At 40.7% G+C, this 26,546-nt stretch overlaps 1 protein-coding gene across 1 annotated transcript in view; it reads left to right on the forward strand.

Annotated features, from left to right (window-relative positions):
- The first annotated feature begins 11,973 nt into the window (after window positions 1–11,973).
- The window catches only part of adcy3a (adenylate cyclase 3a), a 34,620-nt gene continuing 20,047 nt past the window's right edge, over window positions 11,974–26,546 (forward strand). The window contains exons 1-2 of the mRNA XM_060922263.1: window positions 11,974–12,826; window positions 18,815–18,964. Of these exons, the coding sequence (XP_060778246.1) occupies window positions 12,149–12,826; window positions 18,815–18,964 (828 nt within the window). The 5' untranslated portion in view covers window positions 11,974–12,148. The remainder of the gene's footprint in view (window positions 12,827–18,814; window positions 18,965–26,546) is intronic.

Raw genomic sequence — 26,546 nt, forward strand, 5'->3', positions numbered from 1 at the left:
CGAGTGACCGATCCATTGACGGTAAACAAGGATTGAGTGGACTTCAGTGGCGACTATGATATTGAATTAATTCAACAAAGTGTAAGTGCGGGACAAATGTGCTGTATGTGTTGCAGTAGTACACGTTATGCAGGCGTGTTTAACGTTAGCAAGACAGCTATTATATTGGGTAGTGGAGCTAAGGCTAACATTTGACTTGCCACGAAACACCTGCATAATGTGTACTACTGCAACACATACAGCACATTTGTCCCGCACTTACACTTTGTTGAATTAATTCAATATCATAGTCGCCACTGAAGTCCACTCGATCCTTGTTTACCGTCAATGGATCGGTCACTCGTCAAACAGTCCGCCAGAATCCGAGTAGGGAATGGCTGAGCGTAGCTGTCAGTCAAACACAAGTTAGCCAATGGGAATGCGTTCCTGGACAGCCCACCCACACGTGAAGTTTGTGCCAAAACTGCAAGCAAAAAGTCAGGGAGCGCAAACGAGAGAGCTGGAATCGCAACCAAAATAAATTACGTCAAACAAAACTGAGAGAGACGCGGAACAAAAATAAAAGGTTTCTGAAGAGTAATAGACTGATATTTTGCACGATTACACGAATAATTTGTTTGCCAGTCTTAAAAAATTGACTTTTTTTTTTGTATTTTGATTTGTCGTTTTTGTTTGATATTTCAAAAGTATTGTATGAACATTTTGGCACAAAATTGATTCCATACGTCCCAGGCGAGGTAATAAAATAATTCAGTTTCAACATTTGATATGTTGCTTTTGTACTATTTTCAATGAAATATAGGGTTTTCATGATTTGCAAACCTTCACATTCTGTCTTTATTTATGTTTTACACAGTGTCCCAACTTTTTTTTGGAATTGGGTTTGTAGATAGATAGATAGATAGATAGACAGACAGACAGACAGACAGACAGACCAGACCAAACCAATTAACAGAATATTTGCCAGTATATATCATTTCACATGGCTGATCTTTCATGACTGGGTTCTACAATACTATAGCTGTAGCAGGCAGATTAATGAGAGATAAGAATGATTTGATCATCAGCTGTGGGTGTCAAATTTATAACTGAATGAGCACTGTTGCGTTCTTCAGAACTACACTGAAGAATGACTGAGTGTGTGCTTATTACTTTGTAAAAGTCAGCAGTCTGGTTGTGTAAAGTCATAACACAACTTCAGTGGAATAATCAATAACACCCCAAGGTGGTGTCAGCGAAAGCTTCCGCTCTCAGATACTGTGTGCATGCTGACGTGTGTGTGTGTGTGTGTGTGTGTGTGTGTGTAGGGTGGGGACTTCCCCACAAGCATAGAAATATCTGATGGTTTTGAATTTGTGGGGATGTTTGGTTGGTTTTTTCTTGAAACTGCGGATTTTATTTAAATGACTAAAAGAGCTTTTTTCAGGCTAGGTTGAGGTTTAGTATTGTATCAGTTAGCCACATTATGACAGTGGTGCTTGAAAGTTTGTGAACCCTTTAGAATTTTCTATATTTCTGCATAAATATGACCTAAAACATCATCAGATTTTCACACAAGTCCTAAAAGTAGATAAAGAGAACCCAGTTAAACAAATGAGACAAAAATATTATACTTGGTCATTTATTTATTGAGGAAAATGATCCAATATTACATATCTGTGAGTGGCAAAAGTATGTGAACCTTTGCTTTCAGTATCTGGTGTGACCCCCTTGTGCAGCAATAACTGCAACTAAATGTTTCCGGTAACTGTTGATCAGTCCTGCACACTGGCTTGGAGGAATTTTAGCCCGTTCCTCCGTACAGAACAGCTGCAGCTCTGGGATGTTGGTGGGTTTCCTCACATGAACTGCTCGCTTCAGGTCCTTCCACAACATTTCCATTGGATTAAGGTCAGGACTTTGACTTGGCCATTCCAAAACATTAACTTTATTCTTCTTCAACCATTCTTTGGTAGAACGACTTGTGTGCTTAGGGTCGTCATCTTGCTGCATGACCCACCTTCTCTTGAGATTCAGTTCATGGATGGATGTTCTGATATTTTCCTTTAGAATTCGCTGGTATAATTCAGAATTCATTGTTCCATCAATGATGGCAAGCTGTCCTGGCCCAGACGCAGCAAAACAGGCCCAAACCATGATACTACCACCACCATGTTTCACAGATGGGATAAGGTTCTTATGCTGGAACGCAGTGCTTTCCTTTCTCCAAACATAACACTTCTCATTTAAACCAAAAAGTTCTATTTTGGTCTCATCCGTCCACAAAGCATTTTTCCAATAGCCTTCTGGCTTGTCCACGTGATCTTTAGCAAACTGCAGACTAGCAGCAATGTTCTTTTTGGAGAGCAGTGGCTTTCTCCTTGCAACCCTGTCATGCACACCATCATTGTTCAGTGTTCTCCTGATGGTGGACTCATGAACATTAACATTAGCCAATGTGAGAGAGGCCTTCAGTTGCTTAGAAGTTACTCTGGGGTCCTTTGTGACCTCGCCGACTATTATACGCCTTGCTCTTGGAGTGATCTTTGTTGGTTGACCACTCCTGGGGAGGGTAACAATGGTCTTGAATTTCCTCCATTTGTACACAATCTGTCTGACTGTGGATTGGTGGAGTCCAGACTCTTTAGAGATGGTTTTGTAACCTTTTCCAGCCTGATGAGCATCAACAACGCTTTTTCTGAGGTCCTCAGAAATCTCCTTTGTTCGTGCACATCCACACACGTGTTGTGAAGATCAGACTTTGATAGATCCCTGTTCTTTAAATAAAACAGGGTGCCCACTCACACCTGATTGTCATCCCAGTGATTGAAAACACCTGACTCTAATTTCACCTTCAAATTAACTGCTAATCCTAGAGGTTCACATACTTTTGCCACTCACAGATATGTAATATTGGGTCATTGTCCTCAATAAATAAATGACCAAGTATAATATTTTTGTCTCATTTGTTTAACTGGGTTCTCTTGATCTACTTTTAGGACTTGTGTGAAAATCTGATGATGTTTTCGGTCATATTTATGCAGAAATACGGAAAATTCTAAAGGGTTCACAAACTTTCAAGCCCCACTGTAAATACTACATGACTAGTGCCACATACCATAATGTATTTTTATATTTTTACACTCAAGTTTCCATCAATTAACAGTTTATAACTTTAACAAAACAGACTTCATGTTAAAACAATAATGATTTTAATGATTTAATTATTTATAATCATGCTTTCTGTTATCACCCAGATGAGGATGGGTTCCCTTTTGAGTCTGGTTCCTCTCGAGGTTTCTTCCTCATGTCATCTGAGGGAGTTTTTCCTTGTCACTGTCGACACAGGCTTGCTCATTGGGGATAAATTTGGGATAAAATTAGTGATACAGTTAGCTCATGTTTAAAGTCTTTAATTTAATGTAAAACTGCTTTGCGACAATGTCTGTTGTTAAAAATGCTATGCAAATAAACTTGACTTGACTTTTCTGATTTATATGGTATATACGTACATTTCTAATAATGTTTGTGTCTTTACCCCACCCAGGTGGTTAGCAGCTAAAGTGCAGGAAACCCAATGGGGTCAGCCAGCATCATTTAATGTATAATTTACATTTACACACAAGCACCTATACAAACAACACACACACACACACACACACACACACACACACAAATAACAACTGCTAAGGTCTTACAACATGAAGTGATTTTATTAGTAGGGTCAGCACCTGGTGTGGAGACAAACCCCATGAAACATTATTTTGTACAACCCCAATTCCAAAAAAAATAAAATAAAAAATTGGGACGCTGTGTAAAACTTAAATAAAAACAGAATGTGATGATTTGCAAATCATGGTAATCCTATATTTCAGTAAAAATAGCACAACTCCAAATCAGAACAAGTTGGGACGGTATGTTGAAATTGAAATAAAAACTGAAAACAATGATTTGTAAATAATTTTTGACCTGTACTGCATTTAAAACAATACAACAACACACTGATTGATGTTTTACCTCATTAATTTGATTGTTTTTTCAAAATAAACACTCGTTTTAATTTTGATTCTTGCAATACATTTCAAAAAATGTTGGGATGGTAAAGCATTTACTACATTATAATGTCACCATTCCTTCTCACAACACTTAAAAGATATTTAGGGAGTGAAGACACCAATTGATCAAGCGTTTCAGATGTTATTTTGTCCCATTCTTCCTACAAACAGGTCTTAATGTGTGCAACAGTGTGGGGTTGTCATTGTTATATTTTTTTGTTTCAAAATTCCCCACACATTCTCTATTGGGGACAGAGGGGACAGACACCCTCTTCTTCCACAGCCACGCCTTTGCAATGTGTGCAGAATATGGTCAGGTTTCTGATTGCGTCAAGCACTCAGACTACGCTTCATGTAGTCAAAATCCCAGCCAGGATCTCCATGCTTATCATTACCATCAAACTAGCACTTAACAAATAGCTCTCATCAAATGTACTGTCTCTCAGATAAGATTTCCAATGCAGTTGACCCTTGGACCCTCTTATACCAAGAAACGCTCAAAATAAGGATAATTTACACAAATCAAACCATAGTTGCTTCCAATTAGCCCTAGGAAACACCTATGGGCTTTTATGTTACATGCATGTCTACATTTGGGATTACAAGACCTCATATCTCCAGATGCAAGAAATGAACCCAAGATCATTAATTTAAAAAAAGTTCTCTTACCTTCCACGTGAAGATCCCAGACATGAGCCCCCAGGAAAACTGATAGGTTTTGATTTGTCTGTACTGAACAAACTTGAATTGACAAAATATGAGTGATCTAGAAATATAAGTCCTTTGCATCTAGGAAATTCTACCTCACAGATCAGGGAGCAGCAATCACTGACACAGACACAGCAGTTCAGAGATGTTTCTCAGTTTACTGAAGGACAATCATGAGCCCACAGTCCACATTCAAAAGTATGGTGTAGCAATATGATTGGAAAATATAATTTCAGGAAGTAGAGTTGGCTGAGTGTGATATGGTAGCTTCAACAGGTGAGGGAAAGTTACTGATAAGGATAGCCTTAAAAACAGAGAACAGATGTCTGGGCAAAGATAAGATTGAAGGATTTAACTGTAATTAGTCAAAACAAGTTGCAAGCATGCTAAACAAATATCTCTATCAGTGTTATTGTACAACATATAATACTAAAGAGTGGGATGGCACGGTAGTGTAGTGGTTAGCACTGTTGCCTCACAGCAAGAAGGTTTTGGGTTTGAGCCCAGTGGCTGATGGGCACCTCTCTGTGTGGAGCTTGCATGTTCTCCCTGTGTCTGTGTGGGTTTCCTCTGGGTGCTCTGGTTTCCTCTCACAGTCCAAAGACATGCACTTAGGCTAATTGACTACTCTAAATTGCCCATAGAATGGTTGTTTCCCAAGCCCAGAACTGGGAGGGTTGTGGCAGGAAGGGCAACATCCACAGTAAAACTATGCTCCAATTAATATGACATGTGGATCAGTAGGGTCCACATGGACCCTGACCTGTCAACCAACCTGGACAAGGAAGAAGATATAATACTAAGGAGTAGCCTACTAAGTCAAAGTCAAGTCAAAGTCAACTTTATTGTCAATAAAGGACATACAGAAGATTGAAATTGCATTACTCTCAAACTTATGATGCAGCAATAAACATTAAATAAACACTAAACGTAAAATATAGGACTAATACACACTAATTGTAAAGATTATTATGAGATATAAAAAATATATAAAAGACATCCATCCATTATCTGTAGCCGCTTATCCCGATCTACAGGGTCACAGGCAAGCTGGAGCCTATCCCAGCTGACTGTGGGTGAGAGGCGGGGTACACCCTGGGCAAGTCACCAGGTCATCACAGGGCTGACACATAGACACAGACAACCATTCACTCATATTCACACTTACGGGCAATTTAGAGCCACCAATTAGCCTAACTTGCATACCTTTGGACTGTGGAGGAAACCGGAGCACCCGGAGGAAACCCACGCAGACATGGGGAGAACATGCAAACTCCACACAGAAAGGCCCTCATCAGCCGCTGGGCTCAAACCCAAGACCTTCTTGCTATGAGGAACAGTACTAACCACTACAACACCATGCCGCCCTATAAAATCCATCCATCCATCCATCCATCCATCCATCCATTATCTGTAGCTGCTTATCCTGTCCTACAGAGTCACAGGCAAGCTGGATCCTATCCCAGCTGACTATGGGTGAGAGGCGAGGTACACCCTGGACAAGTCGCCAAGTCATCGCAGGGCTAACACATAGACACAGACAACTATAAAAGACATATATAAGATAAATATAAAAGTCCATGATATTGACATCAGAACAATAAAGTGACATAGGCACCTAACAGATAAAAGTCTGTGGGTATGGCTAGTGCAATTATAAATAGTGATGCAAATTGGATGAGCTTATAGACTGTCTAAAGTGATGTGTGTGTAACCAGTTCTTAATGATGGCAAAGTCTGGTATTGATGGCGGAGTGTCAGGATCCTGAGTGTGTGTATTGATGGGGAGGGATGCAGGATCCAAAGTTTGTGTGTGTGTGTGCAGCGGGGAAAAGTGGGGCATAAGTAGCATATAAAGGAAATACTAAGTGGATGAGTTCTAAATGAAAAGACCCATAATAATAATAATAATAATAATAATAATGGGGCGACACGGTGGTGTAGTGGTTAGCGCTGTTGCCTCACAGCAAGAAGGTCCGGGTTCGAGCCCTGTGGCCGGCGAGGGCCTTTCTGTGTGGAGTTTGCATGTTCTCCCCGTGTCCGCGTGGGTTTCCTCCGGGTGCTCCGGTTTCCCCCACAGTCCAAAGACATGCAGGTTAGGTTAACTGGTGACTCTAAATTGACCGTAGGTGTGAATGTGAGTGTGAATGGTTGTCTGTGTCTATGTGTCAGCCCTGTGATGACCTGGCGACTTGTCCAGGGTGTACCCCGCCTTTCGCCCGTAGTCAGCTGGGATAGGCTCCAGCTTGCCTGCGACCCTGTAGAACAGGATAAAGCGGCTAGAGATAATGAGATGAGAGATGAGATAATAATAATAATAATAATATCATCTCATTATCTCTAGCCGCTTTATCCTGTTCTACAAGGTCGCAGGCAAGCTGGAGCCTATCCCAGCTGACTACGGGCGAGAGGCGAGGTACACCCTGGACAAGTCGCCAAGTCATCGCAGGGCTGACACATAGACACAGACATACAGTGGGGCAAAAAAGTATTTAGTCAGCCACCAATTGTGCAAGTTCTCCCACTTAAAAAGATGAGAGAGGCCTGTAATTTTCATCATAGGTACACTTCAACTATGAGAGACAGAATGGCGGGGAAAGAATCCAGGAAATCACATTGTAGGATTTTTAATGAATTAATTGGTAAATTCCTCGGTAAAATAAGTATTTGGTCACCTACAAACAAGCAAGATTTCTGGCTCTCACAGACCTGTAACAACTTCTTTAAGAGGCTCCTCTGTCCTCCACTCGTTACCTGTATTAATGGCACCTGTTTGAACTCGTTATCAGTATAAAAGACACCTGTCCACAACCTCAAACAGTCACACTCCAAACTCCACTATGGCCAAGACCAAAGAGCTGTCAAAGGACACCAGAAACAAAATTGTAGACCTGCACCAGGCTGGGAAGACTGAATCTGCAATAGGTAAGCAGCTTGGTGTGAAGAAATCAACTGTGGGAGCAATTATTAGAAAATGGAAGACATACAAGACCACTGATAATCTCCCTTGATCTGGGGCTCCACGCAAGATCTCACCCTGTGGGGTCAAAATTATCACAAGAACGGTGAGCAAAAATCCCAGAACCACACGGGGGGACCTAGTGAATGACCTGCAGAGAGCTGGGACCAAAGTAACAAAGGCTACCATCAGTAACACACTACGCCGCCAGGGACTCAAATCCTGCAGTGCCAGACGTGTCCCCCTGCTTAAGCCAGTACATGTCCAGGCCCGTCTGAAGTTTGCTAGAGAGCATTTGGATGATCCAGAAGAGGATTGGGAGAATGTCATATGGTCAGATGAAACCAAAATAGAACTTTTTGGTAAAAACTCAACTTGTGTTTGGAGGAGAAAGAATGCTGAGTTGCATCCAAAGAACACCATACCTACTGTGAAGCATGGGGGTGGAAACATCATGCTTTGGGGCTGTTTTTCTGCAAAGGGACCAGGACGACTGATCTGTGTAAATTAAAGAATGAATGGGGCCATGTATCGTGAGATTTTGAGTGAAAACCTCCTTCCATCAGCAAGGGCACTGAAGATGAAACGTGGCTGGGTCTTTCAGCATGACAGTGATCCCAAACACACCGCCCAGGCAACAAAGGAGTGGCTTCGTAAGAAGCATTTCAAGGTCCTGAAGTGGCCTAGCCAGTCTCCAGATCTCAACCCCATAGAAAATCTTTGGAGGGAGTTGAAAGTCCGTGTTGCCCAGCGACAGCCCCAAAACATCACTGCTCTAGAGGAGATCTGCATGGAGGAATGGGCCAAAATACCAGCAACCTTGTGTGAAAACCTTGTGAAGACTTACAGAAAACGTTTGACCTCTGTCATTGCCAACAAAGGGTATATAACAAAGTATTGAGATGAACTTTTGTTATTGACCAAATACTTATTTTCCACCATAATTTGCAAATAAATTCTTTAAAAATCAGACAATGTGATTTTCTGGATTTTTTTCTTCTTCTCATTTTGTCTCTCATAGTTGAGGTATACCTATGATGAAAATTACAGGCCTCTCTCATCTTTTTAAGTGGGAGGACTTGCACAGTTGGTGACTGACTAAATCCTTTTTTGCCCCACTGTATATAAGATAAATATAAAAGTCCATGATATTGGGGGCGTGGTGGTTAAGGCGCCATACCATGAATGCGGGCGACCCGGGTTCGATTCCGGCCCGAGGTCATTTCCTGATCCCTTCCTGTCTCTCTCTCCCGCTCATTTCCTGTCTCTACACTGTCCTATCCAATAAAGGTGCAAAAAGCCCAAAAAAATATCTTTAAAAAAAAAAAGTCCATGATATTGACATCAGAACAATAAAGTGACTTAGGCACCTAACAGATAAAAGTCTGTGGGTATGGCTAGTGCAGTTATAAACAGTGCTGCAAATTGGATGAGCTCATAGACTGTATGTGTGTGTAACCACTTCCTGACGATGGCAAAGTCTGGTATTGATGGCGGAGTGTCAGGATCCTGAGTGTGTGTATTGATGGGGAGGGATGCAGGATCCAAAGTGTGTGTGTGTGTGCAGGGGGGAAAAGTGGGGCATAAGTAGCATATAAAGGAAATACTAAGTGGATGAGTTCTAAATGAAAAGACCCATAATAATAATAAAAAGCATCAGCATCATGAAAATGGAGAAATCTGAAATCCTTTTTGTTTTGATTAATTCTTATTTTTATAATGCTTGTGATGTTGCCAAGATCCGTCCTTTCTTTTGTGCTCGTGTGATGTGTGTGTGTGTGTGGAGAGAGAGAGAGAGAGAGAGGCTGGTGATCCGAGGCTGTATCTGGTGAAAGTGCAGAACCGCAACGCGCATCAAATCACCGGTGACTTTTATTGGTGAAAACAGGAGCACTTCCGAATAAAGAGCACGAGCTTCTGGAATCACAAAGGTCCTCAGTCGTAGCCCATCTCCTCCGGCACTTCTGCGGATGAATTTCCTACGACATCTCGGATTTATCTTTTGTTTACTAGCAACACTGAGGGACACTTCATCACCGCAAACACCAGGGATAATGATTCCCGAGCACCTCGAATGGACTCACCGGTAGCTGGAGATGCAGACTTTGGTGATGTCTGCATGCTGTGGATCCTGTGCACAAGATTACACCGGACCGAGGCTGTAGTCTGTTTACATAAAGCAAACCTGTACAGCACGGCTCATACTGGGATTTTACAGCCCTCTCTGTGTTTCAGGTCTAAAATGTAGCATGTGATGGCTAATAACAGCAGTGTAACACCCTGGGGCATCACACCACCCTGGGTCCTGGGTAAAATGGCAGGATGTGAGCTCCATACTGTGTTATCAGATGGCAGAAAGCGTCTGTTTTCATTTGTGGCTTAGACAATCTGCATTTCTACCCTGGATTCTCTGTCTGTCTGTCTGTCCTGAGAGCGCAACATGTATTTCCTGTAAGTGTTCCTGGCCTTTTTACGGATTCTTCGTTGTAATGGACGGATAGAGAATAACACACGATGAATACAAACAAGCGAAATGCTCTCTCTCTCTCTCTCTCTCTCTCTCTCTCTCTGCAGTCATGTGAAAAGAGGATGAAATACGACATTAAACCAGTAAGGCCATTTTGATAACAGCACAGGCTATTCGCTCAACTCCTGCGCTTTCATTCGCGTTTCAGGCTTTTTTTGGACGCTTAAAAACCACCTGGTTGAGCTGAATTTCTTGATTGCTCCTCCAAAGCATGCGCTGCTCCATGTGAAAGAGAAGAAGCAGAATCTCCTCGCGTCCTCCGTCACTGCTGCGCTCTCTGGCTCAGCGAGGCTTCACCATGGAAACCTGGCGCGAGCGACCATGATGGTAAACCGGGCAGGAAGCGCACACCGCGGCGGATAGTAAACAGCCTCGGCTGCACACTCCGCTCCACACTGCGGCTCTTTACGGCTGCTTTGCCTGTCTGGACCGAAAGCGAGCATTCTGGGGCCTGTTTTAATTTATTTTCTGCACATCTTTCTCTGACAACAAATGTATGGAGCTCAGAAAAGTGTTTTTTTTTTTTGTAGACTATTAGGCTGCCATACGTAGTTAGAGAGACTTATCTCTGTTGTTGTTGTTGTTGTTGTTGTTGTTTTCTTTGCCTGTGTGGACCGAAAGCGAGCATTCTGTGGCCTGTTTTAATTTATTTTTTTGCACATCTTTCTGACAACAAATGTATGGAGCTCGGAAAAGTGTTTTTTGTAGACTATTAGGCTGCCATAGTTAGAGAGGCTTTATCTCTGTTAAACTGTTGTTGTTGTTGTTGTTGTTGTTGTTTTCTTTGCCTGTGTGGACCAAAAACAAGCATTCTGTGGCCTGTTTTAATTTTTTTTTGCACATCTTTCTGACAAATGTATGGAGCTCAGAAAAGTGGGGTTTTTTTTGTAGACTATTAGGCTGCCATACGTAGTTAGAAATACTTATCTCTCTTAAACTGTTGTTGTTGTTGTTGTTGTTTTCTTTGCCTGTGTGGACCGAAAGCAAGCATTCTGTGGCCTGTTTTAATTTTTTTTTTTTTGCACATCTTTCTGACAACAAATGTATGGAGCTAGGAAAAGTTTTTTTTTTTTTTGTAGACTATTAGGCTGCCATACATAGTTAGAAATACTTATCTCTCTTAAACTGTTGTTGTTGTTGTTGTTGTTGTTGTTTTCTTTGCCTGTGTGGACCGAAAGCGAGCATTCTATGGCCTCTTTTTATTTTTTGCACATCTTTCTGACAACAAATGTATGGAGCTCAGAAAAGTGTTTTTTTTTTTTTTGTAGACTATTAGGCTGCCGTAGTTAGAGAGACTTATCTCTCTTAAGCTGTTTTTTTTTTTTTTGCCTGTGTGGACCGAAAGCGAGCATTCTGTGACCTGTTTAAATTTTTAATTTTTTGCACATCTTTCTGACAACAAATGTATGGAGCTCAGAAAAGTGTTTTTTTTTTTTTTTGTAGACTATTAGGCTGCCGCAGTTAGAGAGACTTATCTCTCTTAAACTGTTTTTTTTTTGCCTGTGTGGACCGAAAGCGAGCATTCTGTGGCCTGTTTTAATTTATTTTTTGCACATCTTTCTGACAACAAATGTATGGAGCTCGGAAAAGTGTTTTTTTTGTAGACTATTAGGCTGCCATTTCAAGTGCTAAACCTTACGAGTCATTTAAGACAGGTCCAGTTTGCTAACCCTAATCTGTGTAAGATGAATTCAGTGCACATGCAAGATCCAGCATCAGGATCTTGATGCAGGGAGTGACAATCAGGAGCCCACACTGAATCCAGTCATCAGATGGAACTCTCAGGTCGAAAACTTGTTTAACATGGGAGTTAAGAGGGCACCAGGCAAGCCAGCACAATATACTGATGTACTTTTTAAGAACTGCTTGTTTAAGGGACAATAAGGATCTGTTTTTCATTCTTCACGTAACCTTTTCAAAATGCCTCGGAACCGACCCTTCTCCGAGCCAGAGTACTCTGCTGAGTATTCAGCAGACTGCTCGGTCACGTTGCCCTCTGATCCGGGCCAAGCAGTGGGAAGAACCCATGAGGTCACCGTGCGTAACTCAGGCTGCTGTTTGTGTCTCCCTCGGTTCATGCGTCTTACATTTACCCCAGACTCACTGGAAAACCTCTACCAGACCTATTTTCGGAGGCAGCGGCATGAAACCCTGCTGGTATTGGTGGTCTTTGCAGCCCTCTTTGACTGCTATGTGATTGTGATGTGTGCTGTGGTCTATACCAGTGATAAGCTGGCATCTGTGGCTGTGGCGTGTGTAGCATTGGCTGTGGACATCGTGCTCTACCTACTGTGCCGCTTCGGACTTCTGCCTGAGCGCATCTCTCGCCGGCTGGTGCCCTATGCCCTATGGGTGCTCATAGATGCCCACATTTTCTGTTATCTAGGACTGAACTTTGCTCGCTTCCACCAGGCCAGTGACACAGTAGGTTGGCAGGCCTTCTTCAGCTTCTCCTTCTTCTTGACACTGCCGTTACGACTGACACCTATTGTGCTCATCACAGCTGTGTCATGCGGTGTGCACACGTTGGCGCTGGGCGTCACCATCGCACAGCAGCAGCAGCAAGAAGACATCCAAGGAGCTGCCCTCGGGAGACAGGTTAGGGCACTGGGGACAGGGGATAAAAATGAAAGGTTAGGGTGCTTGAGGAAAGTCATGGTTACATTCTGAAAATGTGGTAGGTAAGAAAGATCCAGTAGAGGAGCTTGAGGTGGATTAAAAAGGATGAGTAATCATATTATTTTTAACTGATCTGACTGATCCTTAACACTGAACATTTTTGGACCACAAAGGTATCAGTGTGTGTTTCAGAAATATTAGCTCCCAGTTACTTGTCAGACATTAGTCAACTGTAATTTTGAGAGCCAATTTACCATTGGTAATGCTCACTCAACAACATGGGGAAGTGAACTGTACTGAGCTTTAATAATAGTCAGTTGAGGCTTTAGCTTGAGCAGGAAATGTATACTATAATCACACAATCACTGTACATAACCCAACTCAAATCTCACACAATTTATTTTCTTACTAACAAACTTTTTACCTTAGCTAAATAGAGACCTTCCAAAACCATATTTTGAGGTTTATAACAAACCACAGGTTAACAGACCACATCAAAATTGAGGATCTTCTTGAAGTTATTAAAATGACTCCCATAATGAATGTAATCAAGAGCAAAACCCTCAAACTCTTTGTCCATGTAAAATGGGCAGAAAGAGGACTTGCTAAGATCCGTGTCGAAGGTATGATGGAAGGCAAACGGAACAGAGGAACATTGAGAAAGCGTTGGCAAGGCAATATATACCAATGGTCCAGTCTTAATATTAACGACCTTAACAAAGCTACACATAACAGGAAACTTTGGAAGGTGATTTCTCATATTAGTGCGCAATCTGCCGCAGTTAGAGATAGTGTTAGATGATTACCTCACTTCAACACTTTAAAAGTTCATTTTAAAAAATTTGAAAATATTTATTTTACATGATTACTGCATACGTTTCATATCCGAGCTGGGCCTTATTTTAACTTTGTTTCACATTGCATGCGCATTACATTACATAAGCATTATAATACAAGACATATAATTACTGCCTTATCTGTGGATACATCCATTTGTCACCATGCAGGTGACGTCAGCAGTCCATCCAATTGCTTAGAATTGAGGAAATGACTTAAGCAGATGGAAAATGCTTTATCTACTATGTGGTTTGATCTACCATGAGCGCTATGACTTAAAAACAAGGTTCTTGGACATGTGTGTCTGTGATCTTTGTTGTATGAGCAAAGGTTAAATCTAGGATGTGAGACAATAATGTCACACTGTACAGCCTGGTTATGAAACTATGTACAGTACAGAGATAGCTGCAAATCCAGGATAATGATATCTGCCATGGAGCACTTGGTCCAGACCATTAGTGTCATGTTGGATGAATGCCATGCATCATTAAATACATAGGACTAATGGTCAGATGATTCCAGACGACTAATAATTAATAATATCAGATTTATGCTGCCTTCTAAAACCCAACCACCATTGAAAAACATGTTAAAGTAAGAAGCAAAGAAAGAATTAAAAGAAGTCATTAAAAAAAGAAATGTAATTCCTTTTATTTGTATTTATATCTATTATCATACTAACCTCATTTCCAGAAAAGTTGGGATATTTTCCAAAATGTAATAAAACCAAAAATCTATTATTTGTTAAGTTACGTGAACCTTTATTTAACTGACAAAAGTACAAAGAAAAGATTTTCAATAGTTTTACTGACCAACTTAATTGTACTTTGCAAATATAAATGAAGTTAGAATTTGATGCCTGCAACACACTCAAAAAAAGTTGGGACAGAAGCATTATTACAATTGCATTACATAACCTTTCATTTTAATAACACTTTAATTGTATGGGATCTGAGGATACGAATTGTTGCAGTTTTGCAATTGGAATTTTTGTCCATTCTTACTTGATACAAGACTTCAGCTGCTCAACAGTCCGTGGACGCTGTTGTCTGATTCTCCTCTTCATGATGCGCCGTACATTCTCAGTAGGAGACAGATCTGTATTGGCAGCAGGCCAGCCAAGCGCACTCACTCTGTGTCTATGAAGCCACACTGTTGTAGCCCATGCAGAATGAGGCTTGGCATTGTCCTGCTGAAATAAGCATGGACTTCCCAGGAAGAGACGCCACCTTGATGGCTGTCTCTCTAAAATCTCAATATATGCCCAAATATATCAGTGGTACCTTCACACACATGCAACTCACCCATGCCATGGGCACTGATGTCCCCCATCACACATGCTGGCTTTTGCACCTTTCTATGATAACAAACTGGATGGTCGTGTTCACCTTTGGCACTGAGAACTCGACATCTGGTTTTCCTGAAAACATGCTGAAACGTGGACTCATCTGACCACAGCACACGTTTCCACTGTCTTTCGGTCCGTCTGAGATGAGATCAGGCCCAAAGAAACTGACCGCATTTTTGCATAGAATTGATGAATGGCTTCCTCCTTGTGTAATACAGTTTCAGTTTGCATTTCTGGATGCAGCGATAAACTGTGTTAAGTGACAATGGTTTTCTGAAGTACTCCCAAGCCCCTGTGGCTATATTTGTCACATTAGCATCACAGTTTCTCAGGCAGTGCCGCCTGAGGGATCAAAGGTCACGCACATTCGACAGTGGTTTCTGACCTTGCCCTTTATGAATTGAGATGTCTCAGAATTCCACAATATTATGTACTATAGATTTTGAAAGACCTAAAGTCTTGTGTTGAGAAAACTTCTTTATGAATTGACTAACAATTCTCTCACGAAGTTTGGCACAAAGGCGTGAGCCACGACTCATCCTTGCTTGCAAAGACTGACCCTTTGGTGCTGCTCCTTTTATACCCAATCATGTTACCAATTAAACTGCTTATTGTGGAATCTTCCAAAATGGTGTTACTTGAATATCCTATAAAATTTTCAGTCTTATTTTGCCTCTGTCCCAACTTTTTCTTTTGAGTGTGTTGCAGGCATCAAATTCTCACTTAATTAATATTTACAAAATTCAATTAGGTTAGTCAGTAAAACTATTGAAAATCTTTTCTTTGTACTTTTGTCAGTTAAATAAAGGTCCATGTGAATTAACTAATGACAGATTTTTGTTTTTATTGCATTTTGGAAAATATTCCAACTTTTATGGAAATGGGGTTACTTTTATGGACATGTTGGTACTTACTAGCCATTTTGTTTATTACTTTAGACACAAATTCACCTTCATGGACAAGCTACTAAATACTTACTGAAACACAAAATATGCACCATCAGTGAAATAAACTGCAAATTAGTCTCTACTGGAAGTAATTATTTTTAAAAATGCTATCATTGAGAGAATGTATAGCTATTGCATACATGCATACTGAACCATTGTGCTGTCTGAACTAATTATCTAAGTATTTGTCTTGTCTAACTTAAAAGAAAATCCAAAGCTGAATAATAATGTTAATTATTATACATACACTGTAAAAAAAGAATAGTTGAGAATACTTGAAATTTCAAGGCAACCGTCTGCATTAAGAATTTTATGTTTTGCCAACGATGTGCCCATGATAATCCAAACTATGATAAAACTGTTATCTTTATTAAGAATTCTTAATTAAGTCAATTTTCAATTCCTCATTCTGCCAACATAGATTTCGCTTTTTGCTGAACAGTGGCATTCACAGTAGTGCAAAAAGGCAAATGAGGTTATCACTATTTTTTTAGGGCTTTTTTCACCTCTATTTGGATAGGACAGCATAGAGACAGGAAATGAGCAGGAGAGAGAGAGACACGGGGAGGGATCGGGAAATGATCTCGGGTCGGAACCGAACCCAGGTCCCCGGATTTATGGTATGGCGCCTTATCCACCTGAGCCACGACACCCCTGAGGTTATCACAATTTATCATTAAACTATACATGCCTTTTTTCATTGTTCTACACAATTACAAAACTTCAATATTGAAATAAAGTTTTTAAAACCCACGTCGTGGGTATGGCGTCGTGGCTCAGGCGCCATACCATAAATCCGGGGACCCGGGTTCGATTCCGACCCGAGGTCATGTCCCTCTCTCCCGCTCATTTCCTGTCTCTACACTGTCCTATCCAAATAAAGGTGAAAAAAGCCCTCCAAAAAAGTCTGATAACCTCAATTGCCTTTTTGCACTACTGTGAATGCCACTGTTCAGCAAAAAGAGAAATCTATGTTGGCAGAATGAGGAATTGAAAATTGACTTAATTAAGAATTCTTAATAAAGATAACAGTTTTATCATAGTTTGGATTATCATGGGCACATCATTGGCAAAACATAAAATTCTTAATGCAGACGGTTGCCTTGAAATTTCAAGTATTCTCAACTATTCTTTTTTTACAGTGTACAGGACACTTTTTTGATTGAATAAAAACATGTATTCTATTCCCTTCTAGCAGGTTTCATTCATTTGGTTTGACAGCATGCAGTATTGTTAGCATATCGCTTATCCTACATGCATTACGTCACTCTACCCAGTGGAGAATGGGCGTTGAATATGGTTTACGATATTGCATGGTTGTCAAGACAACACGACGTCACATGTCGGACCTGATGCAAATATTCAGTGAGAGAGTTTTCTGCTGCGCATGTGCAGAAGCATTTCTTTGTTTGCCAGCGGCACCCGCAGTGAATTGAAAATGCCATAAGATACGTATTACATGTAAAACTTCCATGCTAGCAAGCCACTATGACAATTTGTAAACAAACATGGCTGCCAGGTTTGCTTTGTTTTTGTAAAATCGATAATTGTTCCATTGAATATGTATGTATAATAATAATAATCATAATGTTGGCTGGCTTTTTGTCATGGTATCTCAGATATATTCCATTCGTCTTTGACTCGTTCAGTATCATGCTAGCTGAATGGAATATATCTGATATACCACTCAACGCCAGCCAATATTATTTAATTATTTTTTCTTTCTTTAATTGGAAACTAAAATTACATTGGAAATAGTAATTCGCTGTCTTTAATCAAGTTTTTAACTACTATTCTTTAAGGTCAGTCGAATGCAGTACAGTTGTATGCAGTTAAATTCATAACAACAGAGCATGATATGGTAATATTTAAATCGTGATAATCACATCGATAATCACAATTACGTGTGTGTAGTTATATTTTGTTGTATCTACAAAAGCAATGGGATTATAGCCGTTGTGAAAAAAGGTCATGCGTAAACTCATAAACAGACTTATATTTTACGAAATGACTAAATCGGATACATTTTGACAGCAGCCTTGGTATTGGCAAGAATTTAATTTGGATTCACTGTCGAATTAATATGTAGAGGAGAGCAGTAGTGTTCCTTTGTGTAGAAGAGATTCAAAAAGGTTGTATTTTTGTATGTTATTACACTGTATTTAGCTGGGTATGCTGGACACTCAGGGTCTGAACTCTTTTTGCTGCAAACTGCAGCCTCAAGAGACATGACACAACCCCCCCCCCCCCCCCCCCCCCCCCCCCCCCCCCCCCAGAAGATTAGAATGCACTGCAGCAGGAGAACCTGGATTTCAGGGAGAAATCTAGGGATTAAATTCACCGTATTTATTATACAGCTGTTTGCACCGACACAAACTGTTGAGCGTTTAAAATCAGGCATCATGTTTATGGAAAATAAACATTTATCATTGAAGACAGCTCCCTGTAGATTACTCGAGCTCAGAGCTCTTACCTGTACATGGGTCAGCTATATAAAGACTTTGGATTTTAATGTTTGCAAACAATAATAGTGTAAAGAAATTATGGTTACAGGATCCGATTATAGCTGGTTCATCAGAGAACTGTAAATATATTCCTAGCCTACTCTCAGGTTTATGCAAACAAGACCAGCACTATAAGCCCAACACGCTAAAGAACAGGTCTTTTAATAATCTGAAGAGCAGTGCACTGATTATATAAGTAAGAGTTCAAGAATAAAAAGCAGTTAGACATTAATTATTGTGCATGCCTGTGTAGGAGAATGTGTTTCTACTAAAAAAACATGTTTCGCTGTGATTTGGTTTAAAGGTAATTTTGTTTAACTCTTTTCTTCAGCTGTTGGCCAACATCCTGATCTACATATGTGCAATTACTGTGGGGCTTATGTCATATTACATGGCTGATCGCAAACACCGCAAGGCCTTTTTGGAGGCCAGACAGTCTCTGGAGGTGAAGCTGAATTTAGAGGAACAGAGTCAGCAGCAGGTAAGCCCAAGAAAAATTGGAAAATTCTGTGGCAGTACTTTTCAGAATGTAGCCTTGGACCCTTTAGTGGGCCATTAATATTTATTTTAACTGTAAAATAATTGCTCAAAAATAGATCAGGCTAATATTTTTATTTTAATTTCCTATTTATATAAGGGAATTATTATTTGAGTAAGAATGATTTAAAGGTAGACTGCCTTATTCAAGTGTAGGTCATAAAAAGAATTTTCCCTGATACCCAATTATTTTTGTTTAGTGGACCGAAAGCTACTGAATTCGAATCAAAGACTTCTAATTTTATTCGTTTTTTTAAATAGAACAAAATTCTTCGCTATTTTTGCCTGCTTCACCATGACCCAATTCAAGATACCGCGTCATGCACCAGGTGGTGGGCTTTCCCTGTTCACGCAAGGCATTGTGGGATACAAATTTGAAACGGGAGAGAAAAATGGAGGACGCGAGTATGCGAATGAAACGTGAAAGACTGACTGCAGTAATGGAAAGTGAGAAGAAAAGACATTATATTGCGAAGGAAAGGAAACGTAGGACCAAACTAATAAATATCGGCGGTCAGCGAGCACCTCGGTGTGATCAGCTGTTCGTTTAGCAACAGAATGATGTAACTGTCAGTGCACGGTCAAGGTAAACCTGTAGATTGCAGTAATGCAATACTTTGGATGCCAGCTGCCGTAAAACCCAAAAGAAGAAGGTAAATCTGCACATGCGTACACCGGACTTCCTCTGTCTGCTTGACTGCACGAAGCGAGCGATCATGCACATTATTTGCTCGGGAATCCCCTCAAATTAAATAACTTTCCAGCCACAGAATGGCTTGTTTTTTTTTTTTTTTTTAGATATTACAGAAATAAACATGTATCACAATGACCAAATTTCAGAGGGAACTAAATTTCACCGATTTTACGAAATCGAAAGGCCGTCTAACTTTAAAGTGCATATCACGGGTAAATTCAGGAGCAAGATCAATGCAATTCTCCTATTTTATATTAAACTTTGGTCAAATATCTGTAACATTCTGCATTCTCTGCAATTTTTTTCCCTTGCGCAATACCAGAAAAATTCAGTTGAAATCAAGCCATTTGAGGCGAATTGGTCTGCCTCTGAAAAAACTTGGCATTTGGATTTCCCGGCAAACACTGATTTTCGTGACGTCGCGTGCGGGACGCCTCCTTCTGAATCCTACGTCAGCGCTGGTTTGTTTATGAGAAAACGACCTGGTGGTTTTCTGCAAATTTCTTCAATGTTATCGCGTAATTATTAAAATGGTTAACAGATGTATCATAGGAGGGTGTAGCAACACCAATCATGATGGGATTAGTACTCATCGTTTCCCAAAAGACCGGACAATGAGAGAGAAATGGGAGCGCTTGGTCTACACAGGCTGTGCACTGAAACCGCGCAAAGCTCGCGCAGCCTGCTGGCGCTTCCGCAGGTGACGTCACGATTCTGGCTCCAGACTCCCTTGGGATTTTTCCAGACGTGTTTTATTTTTTTCTGCTGTAGACAGATGGCCTTGTGCAAAATTACCCTTCTGGATGAGTGTGTAAAGGGACATACTTTCATATAAAAAAAAAAAGAAATGGGTCCAGAATATGCCCTTTAAAGTTGTCTAGTTTAGGCCACGAGCTGTATTGAGTGCTCTATGATGTTTACATACAGTATATGTACATGAAAACCATTTGCGTGTCATTTTGAGAATAGGCTGTGTTCTGATTGGTCAGCTACTGTCTTAAACAATGTGATGTAATTTTGAGGTTGCTTTCGCCACTGTGTAAGAGTAATTGGGAATTATTGTGTTAATGTAATAGCATTAATGTTGGGAAGGTCAATTCTGACTTTTTGTGGACCTTTTTTCAGCCGGTCTTGTGCAAGTGTAAAGAGCGGTAACCTCTGTTGAACAGAGATTGATTTTAGTGGTGCAACAGGCTGTTTGCTTAAACACTGACAATTATTTGGTAGTTAAGGGTTATCACAGATGTAGGAAGAGCTTGATGTGAGTGTTCTGAGACACCTTTAAGGCAAAGTGTTGCTTTAGCTTGTCATATTGCACGAGAGGTGCTGTATGTTTTAGCTGTAGTGTAAGTCATGTGGTCCCATATCTCTTCTGGTATTGGAACTGTGTGCTCAGTGTGTTTGTATAAAGGGTGGGAATCTCTAGGCACCTCACAGTTTGGTATCATTGCAATCCAGGGTATAAATATGTGATTATAAAATAAATCTTTATTCATCTTGATGGTTTATGACATTTGATTTTCTATAATGAACACTTCCTGCTTTTAAATCACAATATATTTATGTTCATACATATTGTACACATACTGTAGTTGTGTGAAACAGTATACAATTAATTTAATTCCTATTGATGTATATTTGAATCCTCAAACCTTTGATAATTAAAATTTTGACATCTTAAATTTGCAGAATTGTTTGGTACTGGTAACTTTTTGTCAGTAAATAAACTATTTTAAAGCGAGGTACTGGATAAGCATTCTTCCTAACTCCTCCATGGCTGGATAGCTGAGAAAGCACAATAGGCTGTGCTCTCTGGTACCCCTTTTCCACCAAATCAGTTCCAGGGCTGGTTCGGGGCCAGTGCTGGTGCTGGTTCACAACTCGTTCAACTTGCGAGCCAGCTGAGAACCAGTTTGCTTTTCCATAGTTCGCGGTGCTAAGCGGAGCCATGTCATTACGTCGCTGTATACGTCAGTTACGTCGCTGTATGCGTCAATTACGGTGCTACATTTACATAAACCTTGGCGCGAATATCAAAGCAAAAACAACACGGAAGAAGCAGCAGCAGCGGCAACAACAACAACAATAATAATGGATGACTTCGCGTTTGTACAGCTGCTGCTTCTCGTCGCTTAAAAATGGCGATCTTTCGGGGTCTTGTTATTGTTGTTGGTCTTAACAACTCCGCCCCCCCGCTGACGTAAGCAGTTCTTTCCTCTGGCCCAGCAGAGAGTTGGTGCTAGCCTGGAACTGGTTTTTCTGGCCCCAGAGCCAGTTCTTTGTCAGCGGAAACAGAAAACCCGGTTCCAAACTAAGCACTGGCCCCGAACCAGCCCTGGAACTGCTTTGGTGGAAAAGGGGCATGGGTGAGATGTATAGTTTTCCTCTCTGCCCTGTAAATCAAAACAACACTAGACAATCTGTGAGCTCATACGTTGCCCGGCCAAAAAAAAAAAAGTCGCATACGCTAATATTTTGTCTGGCCGCCTTTAGCTTTGATTATGGTGTGCATTAGCAGTGACGTTGCTTCAACAGCCTCATACAGCATCACAACATTTATTTCTATTCAAATTTCCATTCATTTTTCAGAGAGATCTTGTCTTAATGACAGAAGAGTCAAACCGCTCTGTAAACTCTTCTTCAGCACATCCCAAAAACTTTCAATGGTGTTAAAGTCAGGACTCTGGGGTGGCCAGTTCATATGTGAAAATAATTAAATGATTCTTCATGCTTCCTGAAACACTCACAGTTTAAGCCTTGATTTTATGCCTTTCAGGGAAGAAAAAATCCATTGATTGGGTAACCTGGTCATTCAGTACATTCACATAGTCAATTGATTGTATTTTATTGCCCCATAACGTTGCTGGGCCTCGACCTGACCAACTGAAGCAACCCCAGATCATAACACTGCCTCCAGAGGCTTGTACAGCAGCCACTATGCTTGATGGGTGCATTGCTTCATGGTCTTCCCTTCTTACCCTGATGCATCCTCTGGAATAGGGTAAATCTGGACTCATCAGACCACATGACCTTTTTCCATTGCTCCAGAGTCCAATCTTTATTCTCCCTAATAAACTGAAGCCTCTTCTTCTGATTAATCTCACTAACAAGTGGTTTTCTTATGGCCGCACAGCTCTTTAGTACCAATCCTGTGAGTTCTCGTGGCCCTGTGTATGTGGAAATGACCTTATTTTTAATATTAAACATAACTGTGAGTTTTGCTGTCGATTTTTTTTTTACAGTTCAACTTTGCCAAGTGTTTAAGTGATACTGATCATACTCATGATCACGATTAAGGTTTTTTCCTGACCACATTTCCTCCATGAAAGCTGATGGCTCACCGCTATCCTTCCAGGTTTTAATAATGCATTGGACGGTTTTTAGCCCAGTTCCAGTAATTTCAGCAATCTCCTTATTCTAACCATACACTAGGAGACAAGAAAAGTGACGCTGCCCTTACACCAAACTAATTTTCTTGCGATTATCTATGATTTTGCAAAGATAGGGGATTTTTCAGGGTCACTATTTGCATGAGCCAAGACTAAAGATAATGTTAAACATGGTTGATTTTATTGGAACATGGAGACAAGAAAAAGACTGACTTAAGACCGCGATCCTGACCACCTTACACCAAATAATTGAGGTGACAAGAATGCACCCCAGGGCGGCACGGTGGTGTAGTGGTTAGCGCTGTTGCCTCACAGCAAGAAGGTCCGGGTTCGAGCCCCGTGGCCGGCGAGGGCCTTTCTGTGCGGAGTTTGCATGTTCTCCCCGTGTCCGCGTGGGTTTCCTCCGGGTGCTCCGGTTTCCCCCACAGTCCAAAGACATGCAGGTTAGGTTAACTGGGGACTCTAAATTGACCGTAGGTGTGAATGTGAGTGTGAATGGTTGTCTGTGTCTATGTGTCAGCCCTGTGATGACCTGGCGACTTGTCCAGGGTGTACCCCGCCTTTCACCCGTAGTCAGCTGGGATAGGCTCCAGCTTGCCTGCGACCCTGTAGAACAGGATAAAGCAACTAGAGATAATGAGATGAGATGACAACGCACCCCATCTCTAGTAAAGCTCTCGTTATTTTATTCCGATATTGGAAATTTGTCTGTGACAGTGAAATCACTCGAAAAGTCGTTTGGTGTAAGGCCGGCATTAGCTGTTTTCTTTGCTCGATGCAGGTCAATAATTTGATCCTCATGAAATGCAGTAACATCTTTTCCACGACTTTGGGATACATCTCCTGATATGGCTGTTCAAGAAATGAGAAGTTACTCACTGCATCAGTTAGGGTTAAAAGATTTGCTGTCAGCTGAAACATATTAATTACTGCAGTCTGTATTGATTATCAGATTAAAGGCTCTTAAGTATTTGCTTATTTAAATCCAAATGGTGGCTCTTTTTTTGGCCAGGCAGTGTATCTGGTAGAGGACAATTCAACTGCAGCAGCAGGTTGAAAAGATATGGTGAACGGCTTAATACTGTATTTCTCTGAGAAAGTGTGTGTTAGACTGGTGGGTGGTAGTGAGGTAGGGGTACTGGCAATGAATTAATCTTAGTTTGGGAAATACTTTGCATCTTCGATTATTTTTCCTATCCTGTGTGCATGCTGTGTTGGCTGTGCGTATGTGTGTATTTACAGAGCCAGCAGTCAGTTCCTCCCTCTCTCTGGTCTCCCAGCTGTAGCCATTGGGCTTTCTTGATTGCTTCTATATATAGAGCAAACAGTTGCTGTTAACAAGGGGTGGTGGCTGTCAGGGGTGGGGGGGCGCTGCTTTATAGAGAGAATGGGATGTAGGAAGGAAGTATTGGTGCGTGTGTGTGTGCACATGCGTGCGTGATTGTGTGTATGAATGAGCGTGTGTGTGTGTGTGTGTGTGTGTGTGTGTGTGTGAGAGAGAGAGAACAAAATCACTGACAGCAGCAGAAACTCTCTGAATACTAATAGAGAAACAAGGACTGCTGGGAGACAAGGCCTGCCAGCCAATCAAGGAGCATCCGGTGGCTGCAGGTTACCATGGCGACAAGCCTCCTGAGACAGTGTCAACTGTAATCACACTTCTGACTACCTCCTCTTGATTTGTTATGCCTTTTATTTCCTTTTTACAGTTACACTCTAACATATACAGATCTTTTATACAGTCCACCTATCTCCTGCGCTGACGTGTGTGTGTGTGTGTCTATGTGGTGAAACAGGGTCATCTTGATTGCAATTGTAGGTCCTGATATTATGATAATCCTAGTTAGGACATTGCAGCATGTCCAATTCAGTATTTTGGATAATTTCTTGAATGTAATAGACCGTACCTGTCAACTTTGAGGTTTGAAAAAAAGGGATATTTCCCAGATTTTTAACTCAAAATAAGGGAAAATTTCGGAAAGTCATACCCTTCACCAAAAGTGGGTGTGTAGTTGAATGGGGGGCAATTTTCTATCTAGTATTTGTGATTTCCTGTACTCTGGTGCATGTTGGTGATAGCCAAGACCCAAACTCAATATGCTTATGGTTTATAAAGTGCATTTGTGAATAAACTATGCATTTATTTTTATTTGCTTTCAGTGGTACCAGTTATTTCCTAAATTGAGGGCTAAAATACGTATCTTATGTTAAAATAAGAAAGGTCATTATATAACCAGTCAATAAATTAAACTCCATTGCAATTTATTATGGTTTTACCATAGTCATGGCCTCGGAACACTAGATAGATAGATAGATAGATAGATAGATAGATAGAGATAGAGATAGATAGATAGATAGATAGATAGATAGATAGATAGATAGATGGATAGATGGATAGATAGATAGAGTAATAAAGAGATAAAGAGTAATATAAGATATTAAACCAAGAGTGATTTAAAATGGGTAAGTTTCAGATAGAAAATAAAATAGACAATGAGTGGATAAAACAGTTAATACACCAATTAGTTTACACTAGGCTATTTATGAGGTCTTAGCCAGGACATACTTAATGTAAACATGTGTAGCTTACCTTTGATTATTTGGGAGGCTTTCGTTTTCCCTATGGAAAATTTCTTTGCGATGGAAGAGTCTGGGAACATTCCAGCCACGCACTTGTTGAAATCATCAAAGAAAGAGAGGCTAATGTTTTTCTTAGCTATTATCATCGCCATCTTCACCTCAGACCTAATCAGTGTTGCCAGATACTGCTGATGTTTTCCAGCCCAAAATATGTTCAAAACCCGCCAAAATGCACTTGAAACTGCCCAACTTGGGCGGGAAACCGCCCAATCTGGCAACATTGGACCTAATCACTTGTTCAGCCTCGCCTCCGGACGTAGATAGTTATGTAATTACTGATGCCTGAGAGGGCGGGGACGTGAATTCATGGCCCGACTTCCTGCTGTAAACTCCTGTCAGAGGCGCGTCATGATTTCTGGACCTACCGACTTTTTTATATTGTGAAAATACGGGACTTTTATATAATGTGAAAATACGGGATATTTTCGGGAAAATAAAAAAACGGGAAGACAGCGGGAAATAAGTCAAAATAAGGGATTTCCCGGGAAAAACGGGAGGGTTGACAGGTATGTAATAGACACGCAGCGCTGCTATTTAGCTACTAAATATTAGGCTCTGTTATTTAAATAATATTGCCTGGCTTTGAGTGGTCTATCAGATATATTCCATTCAACTAGCATGATATTGAATGTGTTGGAGATGAGTTGAATATCATGCTAGGTGAATGGAATATATCTGATAGACCACAAAAAAAGCCAGCCACTATTATTATTATTATTATTATTATTATTATTATTATTATAATACATACACACACTTTTCATATCAGCATTCTCGAAGGCCGACGCTAGCTTACCCACGAC

This window comes from Neoarius graeffei, chromosome 5 (assembly GCF_027579695.1).
Source record: "Neoarius graeffei isolate fNeoGra1 chromosome 5, fNeoGra1.pri, whole genome shotgun sequence".
In the NCBI taxonomy this organism is placed as follows: domain Eukaryota; kingdom Metazoa; phylum Chordata; class Actinopteri; order Siluriformes; family Ariidae; genus Neoarius; species Neoarius graeffei.